The 12,049-nt window shown below is 41.5% G+C and overlaps 1 protein-coding gene and 1 long non-coding RNA gene across 3 annotated transcripts in view; one reads left to right on the top strand and one right to left on the bottom strand.

The window, feature by feature from the left end:
- MRPS9 (mitochondrial ribosomal protein S9) overlaps positions 1-8,721 on the bottom strand; it is a 209,466-nt gene extending 200,745 nt beyond the window's left edge. Inside the window, exon 1 of one of the 2 annotated variants that reach the window (XM_033949660.1) lies at positions 8,582-8,721. In XM_033949660.1, the coding sequence (XP_033805551.1) occupies positions 8,582-8,593 (12 nt within the window). In that variant the 5' untranslated portion in view covers positions 8,594-8,721. Of the gene's footprint in view, positions 1-8,443; positions 8,501-8,581 lie in introns of those variants that run through there. The other variant, XM_033949659.1, reaches the window with a different exon arrangement.
- On the top strand, positions 8,702-11,061 carry LOC117362754. Its single transcript, XR_004539928.1, has 4 exons — positions 8,702-8,818; positions 9,598-9,645; positions 10,268-10,309; positions 10,551-11,061. It is a non-coding gene; the product is annotated as an uncharacterized LOC117362754 (long non-coding RNA).
- Positions 11,062-12,049: the final 988 nt, after the last annotated feature.

The following is a 12,049-nucleotide window of genomic DNA, read 5'->3' as shown; positions in this document are numbered from 1 at the left end:
CGAACTAATTCGAAGGGAAAAACAAACTAAACGCGGCAGCTAGAAGGCAAAAACACTGGAGCTCAGATCCACAGGGCTTTCTTGCTCCGCGGAAAAATTTGAACTGAGGACCACGAGGTGGGATGCGCCCTCTAGTGGGCGAGAAGGCACGCACATGCGTGGTGCAGTGTGCAAACTTGAAACTTCAATCAAGTTTGCTTGAAAAGCTGTCCGCGCCGGGGCTCCGTAGATGACGTCACCCACATGTGAGAATATCATGCCTGCTTGTCCTGGGATAACAATTTTTATAAGCAGATTAAAAGTAACATGGTAACATAATAAATGATGGCAGATAAAGACCTGAACAGTCCATCCAATTTGCCCCTGGTATTATTAATTTCTTTATGACTTAGTTTGAGAAAAGATGGGTATATTCTTCTGCTTTTTTCCTGTTTGCTTTTTGCTGGGAGTGCTATAAAGATGATGTCTTTATGATATGGACTAGCACATAAGAAAATTTGATGAATATTGTGTCTGAATTGAATTCGTGCCACCAGCCTGTTTGATTTGAAGCTCACTGGGATGAATATGCAGTGGATTTTTTAGAAGTGAAAGTGTTGAGTAAAGAGACTGGACTTACAACTACAATATTTAGGAAAGTGACGGATCATAATACCTTGCTACACTTTACAAGTATGCACCCAAACCATTCCAAAAAGAGTATCCCTTTCTCTCAACTGATTAGATATTGTAGAATTTGTTCTTCAGATTTGTTATATAAAGAAAAATCAACAGAATTAGTTAATAACACAAGGCAACAAGAAAACTTTTTTCAGAATCATCTGATAACACAGTCCATTTTTTTAAATCAGTTTTTCATGCTGATTTCAGATCTGTTATTTTTTTTCAGTCATGTAAACTTTTAAGGTTTATAAACTAATGTTAGTTTATAGCATTTTAGCATATAGGGTTTTAAGAATTACAGCATCAACTAATAAGAACATAAGAAACGCCTTCACCGGATCAGACCCTTGGTCCATCTAGTCTGGCGACCCGCACATGCTGAGGCCAAGCTAGGTGCTCCCTGTTGGAGACCCTGATTTCCCGTATCCCTCGATGTGATTTGCAAGAAAGTGTACATCCAACTTGCGCTTGAATCCCAGAACGGTAGTCTCCACCACAACCTCCTCCAGGAGAGCATTCCAAGCATCCACCACTCTCTGTGAAAAACAGAACTTCCTGACATTTGTCCTGGACCTGCTGCCCCTCAGTTTCAGTCTATGACCTCTTGTCCGTGTCACATCTGAAAAAGTGAACAATGATGTTTCTTGGTCTATTTTGTCAAATCCTTTTAATATTTTAAAAAAAGTCTCTATCATATCCCCTCGCAGTCTCCTCTTTTCAAGGGTGAACAGTCCTAGTTTTCCGAGGCGTTCTTTGTAGCTCAATTTTTCCATACCTTTGACTAGTTTTGTGGCTCGCCTCTGCACCTTCTCCAGCAGGGCTATATCTTTCTTTAGGTATGGAGACCAGTGTTGGACACAGTATTCCATGTGTGGTCTGACCATTGCTCTATAAAGCGGCATTATGACGTCCTCCGATCTACTCGTGATGCCCTTCTTTATCATGCCCAACATCCTATTTGCTTTCTTTGCCGCCGCCGCACATTGAGCCGATAGCTTCAGGGTCCTGTCTATCAGTACCCCCAAGTCCCTTTCTTGCTCGCATTTGCCCAAGGTTACACCTAACATTCTATATTCATGTTCCTTGTTTTTCCTACGCAGATGCATCACCTTACATTTGTCTATGTTAAAATTTATCTGCCACTTTTCTGCCCATTTCTCCAGCTGTATCTTCGGTCCAAAGCCAAATAAGCACCCAGCAAAGCATAATTATACTGGACTGTGTCACTTAGCAACCAATATTTCTTCAAAAATGCTTAGAGTATGATTTCTTTTTGTGATTTGTGTCTGGATTGTCACGGCAAAACATCCAGCAGTAGTCAGCCACCATACTCTCATTCCAGAAACCTTGGTAGCGACGCTCCATTAACTGAATGTCCTGGTGAAAACGTTCTCCTTGCTTGTCACTCACCATACCAAGATTTTTCGGAAAAAAATCAAGATGCGAGTACAAAAAGTGTATTTTTAATGACATGCGACAGCCAAGTTTCTGATATGAGTCGAGGAGATTCTAAACCCTTTCCTTGTATGGAGACTTATGGTTGCCCAGAAAGTTTTCCACTAACTACTTGAATTCCTCCTAAGATTCAAGCTCAGCTGCTGAGAGTGATTGCTTAAAATCTTCATCCTGCATAACGGACTTGATCTGTGGGCCTATAAATATCCCTTCTTTCAGTTTTGCAGTGCTGATTTTTGGAAATTCTTAACAAGATATTAAAAACCTGGCGAGTTTGCTTTACCAGGTTCTTCATCAACCCCAGCTTGATATGAAGAGGTGGAAGAAATATTTTATGACGATCCACCAATGGCATAAATTCCATGGGAAAAACTCATCTATTTCATAACTGTTGTATTAGTCTTAAGTTGGTACAAGATAAGGCCATCTCATCAAAGCTAACCACCACCCGGGGTCTGCAGGACCTATATAGATGCTATAACCCAGTGGGGTTTCTTCAAACTCATGGTCAACTTACCATTACTACTACCACTTATTTCTCTAGCGCTGCTAGATGTTCGCAGCGCTGTAGAACATCTATGAGACAATCTCTAATCAATAGAGCTTTCAATCTAATTAAAACAGGACAAATAGGGGTTAGGTAATTTCTCACAGAGGGGATGACAAAATAGACATGAGTACTTTACAAGTTAGTTGTAGAGAATGATATGGGAACAGTTTGTCCCCCATCCCTGCAGGCTTTGTTCCTAGCCTCATCCCACCCCCACGATTTCTGTCCTCTATTGCACAAGCCTCAAACACTTATGATTCTATATTTAAATCTTTTTATTAAAGTATAAAAAGGGACAATATTCTGTACAACTGTTTATAAATCACAAATAAAGCCTTCCATTTCAATTTGGTTTTGGTACAACCTTCCCAAAGATTTAGTTGCCTATGTTTTTACTTCATCTGGGAAGGTAATTGGATTGTCTTTCAGACATGGGTAAAGAAGAGAACCTAAACTGTGTAGTGGATGGACAGGAAAACAAGTATCTATTAAATGTTGGAAATGCTCCTTGATGCCAGCAATGATGGATGAATCTATTGCAGTAACAGTAAGATGCTTGAGCAGCTGGGCACATACATGATGGAAGGCTATTGCAGATGGTAGGAGTCTGATCAGAAGACAAGACACAAATGATGTCATTTAACAATAGCTCATTTAAATCCAAAAGCAGCTTCTGCTGGGCTTTTTTAATCATTGAATTCAATTGCCCATTTGTCTAAGATGCATTAAGTTTCTACATATTGATACTAGTCTCAAGGTTTTAGACAATGACACAGGGACAAAGTTTATCGCTGTACCCATGTCATTCTCTAGTTAGGAGTTAAAAGCAGCCTCAAAAAAGTTGGCTTTTAGCCTAGATTTTAATACAGACAGAGACGGACCTTGACATACTGACTCAGACAGTCTGTTCCAAGCAAACGGTGCAGCAAGATAGAAGGGACAGTAGAGCAGCAGTAGAGGAGAAGGGTACAGATACAGATAAGACAGATTTACCCAATGTAAATACTGTTAACCCATGTTATCAGTAACTAGGTCCCACTGAATAAAATGGGATCTGTGGTAAATAACACATTTTAATACTAGATTGATTTGGACATTTTTTTGCGATATCACTCCCTAACTCACACTAAAGTATTTATTTTCCACAAGTCTCATTTTCTTCAATGGGAATTATTTAGCAACACCACATATTAAGGTGATAGTAAACTTTAGTAAATCTAGCCTGAGTTTGAACAAACTACTGAATTTATAGGATTTGTACAAGTCTCACACTCTTGAGCTGTTCATTACATGAAATAACATTCCATTGGTTCACTGTAAGGTAACAAGAAATTTAAACACATCATTGACAGTGGAACGTTTCAGTTTATTCATTTGCATGCCAGCATAGAGATACACCGCAGGAAAAGTTCCACGTTATTCCTGAATACACAACTCTTTAATACATGTCAAAGCTATATTGTATTTTCTACAACTAGTTATAAACATTCCCAAATTACTTTTCCCTTTAGGCTGTGAAAAGAAAAGGAAAATGTGGTTCTTCTCATGACACACACTAGGGCTTGACACATCTCAGGTACCAAATAGCCATGGTAGCTGGTTTTAAGAAAGGTTTGGATAATTTCCTGGAGGAAAAGTCCATAGACTGTTATTGAGAAAGACATTGGGGAAAGCCACTGCTTGCCCTGGATCAGTAGCATGGAATGTTGCTACTCCTTGGGTTTTGGCTAGGTACTAGGGACCTGGATTGGCCACCATGAGAACGGGCTACTGGGCTTGATGGACCATTAGTATGACCCAGTAAGGCTATTCTTATGTTCTTATGGCAACTAAAAAAAATTGGAGCTGGTGCCTAGGTTTTGCCAGCACAAACCCATGGCAGCAAGTAGATCGACTGGAGCTGCAGAGATGGTCAGAAGTAGCAAAGGAGGCCATTCTCCTTTCCTCCCCTTGTGAATCTCAGTGAGCTGGGGCCACCGTAGAGAATGCTGGGTTTCTATGCTTCGGGAGAGGGGAAGATACAGCAAGAAATAAGTGACTATGCGCTGCAGGGTGGATGAAGGAAGGAGAAAGCCTGACATCTGTGTGCCGAGGAAGGGAGAGAGAGAGAGCTGAGTGTTTAGGTGTTGCAGAGATTGGATGGGATGGAGTAAGAGGGGAGAGTTCAATGTAGGGTTACCAGATTTTAGTTACATAAAATCTGGACCCTTAGCTCTGCTCCATTATGCCCACAGCTACCCCCTCACCCCCCTAAACCTGTTCTTGTCAGTCAGGAGGGCATCCGCGCATGCACGGATACACTCCCAACGTGGTCCCAAAGAAGATTTTGTCCAGGTTTTGAAAAGCCATCCAGACTCCCAGACATGTTCTCTAAAAAAAGGAAATGTCCGGGTAAATCCGGCCGGCCGGTAACCCTAGTCCAATGTGATGCATGGGGAGGGGCCAAAGCCTTGATTGGGGAGGGACTTTAGGCATCTGAGCCAATCAAGGCCTTGGGCCCCTCCCCATGCATCACATGATGCACCAAGGAGGGAAGGTCCACCATTTTGGATCAGCGGGCCTTGAAGGTGGAGGGACCATGCTTCTCTCCTGCTTTCAACTTTGGAAAAAAGTACTAGGGCGGTGGAGCATCCATCCTGCCTTTTTTTAGGGGGGGGGGATGGAAAGGGTAGGAGATGGTTCATGGGGGCATCCCTCCTGCCAATTTTCTCTCACACGATGTGGTTGGCATGGTAGGAGAAAAATGGGCATCCCTCCTAACAATTTTCGCTGGTGGGGAGGTCGGTCCCTGGTGCCGGTTTGTCGGGGAGGGCCGTCATCGGCGGGGTGTGGGGGTTGGACTGTTATTTTTTTTTTTAAATGGGGCAGATATTGCGCATGTGTAACACACACACAGCATCTGTACCCATTAAAAAAGAAAGGTTTACTGCCCTTAACAGCTGAGTTGCAGAAGGCTGCTTTTGGGGCTTCCCCTGCTAGCTCTGCACATGTGTGAGAGCCATTATCATAGTGATCAATCGGACCGGAGAGTCGGGGATTACAATGACCCTCAGCGTGAATCATTCGCATGATGATTTTTAATGCATCAATAGCTCTTTTGGAATCGGCCAAAAATCAGATTGGAGCGGGCTCACATGGTTTTATCGATCCTGTTTAGGGCATCAAGCTCTGAATCTCTAGCAGTATTCAAATCCAAGCTAAAAGCCCACTTTTCTGATGCTGCTTTCAACTCCTAACTCCCACTCATCATAAATTACCTATGTCCATCCTATCATTCTCTGAAAGAAACTCCCCAACCCCCCCTAATATGTCCTGTCTGTCCAAATTAGATGGTAAGCTCTTCTGAGCAGGGACCATCTGTTGCATGTTGAAAGTACAGTGTTGCGTATGCTTTTCAGCGATAATGAAATGATAAATAATATCAGTTTTAGTAGTACAAACCATGCAAGCATTCTGGTGACAAACAAATATTTAAGGTACCTAAGAATAACTCACCTTCAGCTACCACTACTGCAATCCCAATTAAATAAGTCATTGGCCACTGCTTATCTCTACAAATTAAGGATTGAAAACAGATCTAATTTTTGGGGCATGTGGGATTTCTTTGTGACCTTGACTAGCCATGGTCGCAGACATGATGTTACTGTCAATGGCTCTTATGTTCTCTACCTAAACTTTTCTTCTTAAGTTGTGGTTAGCAGGTGGATCCAAGATGGCGATTTGAGACAGGACGCGCTGAGCTGCGTGTCCCAGGACTGTGCTTTTTTCAATTTTCTTAACGGTAATTACTTACCGCGATGCCGAAGAGACGGGGCCGGAGTGCCGCTTCTGCCTCGCGGCGTCCTGGAGCCCCGGGTCTCGGGAACATTCAGGATTTACTGCGGCGCATGCAGGAGGTCGCAGTGACGTCGGATGGCGGCCCGCTGACAACACAGGGAGGCGAAACCAACGTGGATGTTCCTGGGCCCGACACTACACTGAGCCCCGACGTTAGGGCACCGCCCCCGCAACCCCAGACGACCAGCTCTCCCAGGGGCGGGGAAACCCCGGATTCATTGGTTTTCTCCTCTCCAGAGGCAAGGGAAGAGTTACTGGAGAGCTTGGAGACTGGGGCCCACTTTTCCAGGGCCCCTATGGAGGTATCTGGGGGAATATCATCTCAACATGAGGGGGAAGGGCTGAAGAAACCCCCCGAAGGACTTCAGAACGGTGAGCACTCTACACCTACACAAATCTCAATTGAATTGATTAAACCTGCAGAAGTGACTTTAGACTCTATCTGGGACTTATTGGCTGGTTTTGTTAAAAAAATTACTCCTACACTCCAACAAATTGAAGGGAAAATTAAGGAACATGATAAAGAATTGAAGGATTTAAGGAAAGAAACGAACATTTCTAATTTATCTGTTCAAAAAATGGAAAAAGAAATTGTATCATTGAAACAAGTTCAAGAGGCTTTAGTTAAAGATAATATTAACCTAAGGAAGAAGACTGAAATGCTCGAGAACAATTCACGCAGTAATAACTTAAGGTTAATTAATTTTCCAAGACTCGAGTTAGTAACACCTAGAGAAATGCTAAAGAGATATCTAGTAGAGAACTTAGAGATACCCGAAGATTCATTACCACCATTTTCACGGGTTTATTATCTGCCTGATAAAGAACAAAATCAACAACTAAAAGAAAAACCCTCAGATCAAGAACTTCCAAATATATCGCAGATCTTAGAAACATCTGAGAAGGATTTAGCATCACCAGCCACCATGATTATTACTTTAGCTTTGCCAATTGATAAAACATGGTTGTTAAAACTTTTCTTTAAAAATAGACAAAAAAGCTTTCTTGGTTATAAAATACAAATGTTCCCAGATTTGGCACGGGAGACGCAAAGGCGTCGCCGTGAATTTCTTCTATTGAAACCTGGGGTTTTATCTTTGGGAGCAACCTTTTATTTGAGACATCCGTGTAAATGTATTGTATATCACCGTACTCTTAAATATGTGTTTTTTGAACCATCACAATTGACAAACTTTGTGGCTATGTCTCGCCTGAATGTTAACAATCTTTGAGCCCTATATTTAGGATATTGTGACCTCATCTCAGTGCTATAGTTCTCAGTTTCTTTTACAATTTTCTTTTTAGATAATTTCGCCAATTTTCAATAATTCTTGGATCCTAATTGTGGACTTGAGCATAAATAGTATATTTGTTTAATTTAAGATTTATATTGCTTTGTATTTTATATCTATCCTATTCTTGCTTTCTGTACAAGTGAAATACTTGAAATTTAAGTTGAAAATAATAAATAAATAAATAAAAAAAAAAAAAAAAAAGTTGTGGTTAGCAGAGATACCAAGTCATATACATTAGGGGGGTGTGACTAGGGTGATCAACTCTCTGTATTTCCCAGAAACTCCCTTATTATGTTAATCAGGTTTTCTATTTCATTTTTACCTACTCAGTTCTAGGTTAGATTGCATTACAAAAGGTTGGGTCGGTTACCCAGGAAGTTACAAAGGCCAGTTCAGTTTGAGAGCTAATGTGCTAATTTTTTTGGGCTCCTTCGGGCTTAGTTCTGCAGCATCAGCGGACAAATACATATAGGTTAGGACTAAAACGTACAAATTTGTACATTTTTATCCTATATTATATACAACGTAAATTAATTGCCTTGTTTAATATTATCCTTTCCATTAACATTTGCTGGAGTGATGTCGCGACTAAATCTCCCTTAAATTCATGGCCCCCGACAGCTGGTCATCCTCATGTCCTTACACTGTCACATGCGGAGCACCCCTTCTTCACGCACATTCCTCCTTTTCTTTCCCACTCTTTTTCCGTTTCCCCCCGCCCGTTCGCGATCCAGCACCCAGTCCCTCACTCTCAAGCTCCCGCCGTTGCTCCACATCCTACCTTCAAACTCATGTCTGAAGTCACCAGCTACCGGTCCGCCAGACTTTCCTTCTCCAGCCTCCCGCCCCCTCGATACAACTTCCTGTTTCCGGCAAGACGGGCAGCAGCCAATGGAGTGTAGTCGCGTCAAGAGGGGCGGGACGCCGGAGATGAGAAGTTGCGTCATAGAGGGTGGAACGCCGGAGAAGGAAAGGCATTGGGAGCGTTACGGGTGACCTTAAAAGAAAAATTTGGACGGTAGGAGGTGTAGAGGAAGGAATAGTCGCTAGGGTGGGCTGGGTAGGTTTGGTGTGAGGGAGAGGTGAAGTCGAGGCTCTGCCTTTGCCGATTTGCATTCTCGGGACACTGGAGGAGACGTTGATATCCTGGGTCGGTTTAGGGCTCATCGTGTCCTTGTGCTGGGCTGTCGGGAGTTATCTGGAGGAAGGGCGAGCGCAGGAATCGCTCTTGAGAAAGCGCTTCTCCCGTTGTGTCGTGAGCCGCAGGAACTACACGTTTCTACTCTTACTGCCTTGGAATAGACAAATGCAAGAACTCTGTATAGGCTGTAGCATTATTGTACAGTTATGATTGTGTGTTGGGAGGGGGGGTTTTCGTTTTTAACCATCTCTCTCTTTTTATTTTGTAATAAATTGTATTGAATTTTTAATAAAGTGTTAACGTCAAAATGCATGTTTAACCTTTTCTAAAGCATTTTCTGTGTTCGAGTCATGTTCTAAATGTGGAATGTGTTTTTGTAAAAATGTGTGAATGTATATGAATGTTAGTACAAGTGACAACAGGTGTATGTGCGCTATTAAGAGGTCTTACCCGGAGGTGGTCCTGATTGTCTGCATATGGATGGAGCTGTTACATACGTGTGTGTATTTTATTTTATAAAATAAGTATGTGCCTGTATTAGAGTATATGCATTTAGTTCCACTTTCCTTGAATCCAGAAATGCCAAGGTGAGGTTAAACATGGAGCAATTTAGAGGTATTATAACATAACATTCTTTGTTTTATTTTTCTAAACAGTGAAGAGCAAAGGTTCTGTGCAAATTTCAGTGCAAGAAACATTCAGAGGTACAAACAATCCAAATAACATTTTTTTAATGAAGTAAATGCACAAAAATACTGTAGTTGTGGACTAGTCCAAAATTAATACAAATAAGCAAAGTTTATGGTGGTTAGTGCCTTTCTTCAGTATTTTGAGCGTCGTCCTTTGTTGTCGGGTACTGCTTTGATTCAGGCAGGCATTGAATGGCATAGCTGCTGGCAGTATTCCGGTGTGATCTGAGTTGTACACACCTGTTTTATTTTGTTCTCCAGATCTTCTAGTGATGTTGGATGCATGTCAGCCACAGCTCTCCTCCATTATCATCCATGATTTCTCGATTGGATTGAGATTGGGAGAGTTTCCAGGCCATAGAGCCAGTAAATGATATCCAGATAATGCTATCCATGCTTTAGTTGAATGGCATGGTGCTCTAACATGCTGAAAACGATTGGTACCAAGTATGGACATGAATACTGGTAACTTGTCTTTCAGAACCTGCAGGTAAACTGGTCCCATCATGGTCATGTTTCTAGGCATCATCCAGATTCCAGCTCGTCCACATGCCGAAATTGCACCCCAAACCATCATTTTTTTCACACTGTTTTACTATAGGCACCACATATTTTGCATTGTACCTTTGTTTTGCAGGTCTCCAAACCCTCTCCAGTGTAATTCTTAAAGTGAGTGAAGGTGAGTTAATAATAATAACAGTTTATATACTGCAGGGCCGTGAAATTCTATGCGGTTTATAATGATTAGAAAGATGCTACAAATTGAGTGGAACTTACATAGTTGGAGATTAGTGGCTAACAGTTTAAGGGATCAGTTTTTATGGGAGAGATTGTACAGATTTGTTACCTAGGTACTTCAAGAACAGGTATGTTTTTAGGTGTTTCCTAAATTCACTATAGTTATTTGCGTGTATAATTAGTTTTTCCAGGTCTTTGCCCCATAAGTCTCCCAATCTGCAGACTTCTGTTTTTTGTATTTGTTGCAAAACTGAAGAAGATCAGCAGTGCTCTTGGCAAACAAAGAATGTTTTTTTGCTGGATGACATGACTTCGGAACACCTTCAAACAATCTGCGACGAATTATCCATTTGCTCAGGTTCTGAAGGTGAGATGGTAAGCGAGAACGGAGTCGGGTGGCATTGATACGAGGAGATAACTTTGCAGTCATTACAATTTTCTGACCATCCCAGCTAGTTGATGCACGAGGACAACAACTCCGTTGACTGGAATTAAAGGATCCAATATCTTTCACACGTTCAAGTATAGCATGCACAACTCCAAGTGAAATTTTCAATGATGATGCAATTCTGCGATATGAGAGACCTTCATTTCGTAAAGCAATAACCTGTGCCTAGGTTTCAAGACGGATTCTGCTCCAATTTTTGGCTTATTTCTTCCAATAAAACCAACTAAAATATAATACATTTTAAAAGAAAACACATTTGTATTCAAAAATATCAAATCTTAATTAAAGATTGGCTGGAAATACAATTACAGTGTGTTTGGTTACAGTTCAGTTATTTAATAATTAATTAGAAATAAAAATTTAGAGAAATTATTAGTAAATACCATAAAATATTATTAGAGATATATAGATAGATATATACACACACACAACAGGCAAACACCTACAAATGTGAACAGTAATTATTGTAGTATGAATTTTTCAGAAATGCTAGCATCAACACACATGCAAGATTTAAATTCACTCACCTGTGTTCTGATGGGTTTAGTCCGTATTTCTTAAAAAAAACACTGAACCATCCACAATGTTTATACAGAAACATGCTTTCAAGTAAACAAATATTTACTGAAGAACACTAGGAAGTAAAATAGACCATTATAGCCTTAGTTTCCTTAGTACACTTGCTAGATGTAAAATTTCTGACTGGGTGTTCACAAACTTTTGCTCCCCACTGTATATCTTTTCTAGTAATTCCTAGTACAGTCAAACCTCAGTTTATGAGTGCACCGGTTTGCGAGTGTTTTGCAAGACGAGCAAAACATTCTCGCAAATTGTGACTCGCAAACCGAGCATTGACTCGATTTGCGAGTCTCCCTGTCCGCTAACTGGCATCGCCCCCCTCTCGTGAACTGGTATCTCCTGCCCGCCCAAACTGAACGCTTACCCCCAAATGTGGCACCGGCACGCAGTACCAACCCACAGGAGGTGCCAGTGCCGGAAGATCGTGCCTCTCCTCCGACTGGGCCTTGAGCATCTGTTGACGCCAGAGGGTGGTGGTTAATGGAAGTCGCTCGAAGGAAGGAAAGGTGACTAGTGGAGTCCCTCAGGGTTCGGTGCTGGGGCCAATCCTGTTCAATATGTATGTAAGTGACATTGCTGAAGGGTTAGAAGGAAAAGTGTGCCTTTTTGCAGATGATACCAAGATTTGTAACAGAGTAGACACCGAAGAGGGAG

This window comes from Geotrypetes seraphini, chromosome 6, assembly GCF_902459505.1.
Source record: "Geotrypetes seraphini chromosome 6, aGeoSer1.1, whole genome shotgun sequence".
NCBI lineage: Eukaryota > Metazoa > Chordata > Amphibia > Gymnophiona > Dermophiidae > Geotrypetes > Geotrypetes seraphini.
The sequence above is the reverse complement of the archived record's forward strand: the minus strand, read 5'-3'. Positions and strand labels throughout refer to the sequence as shown.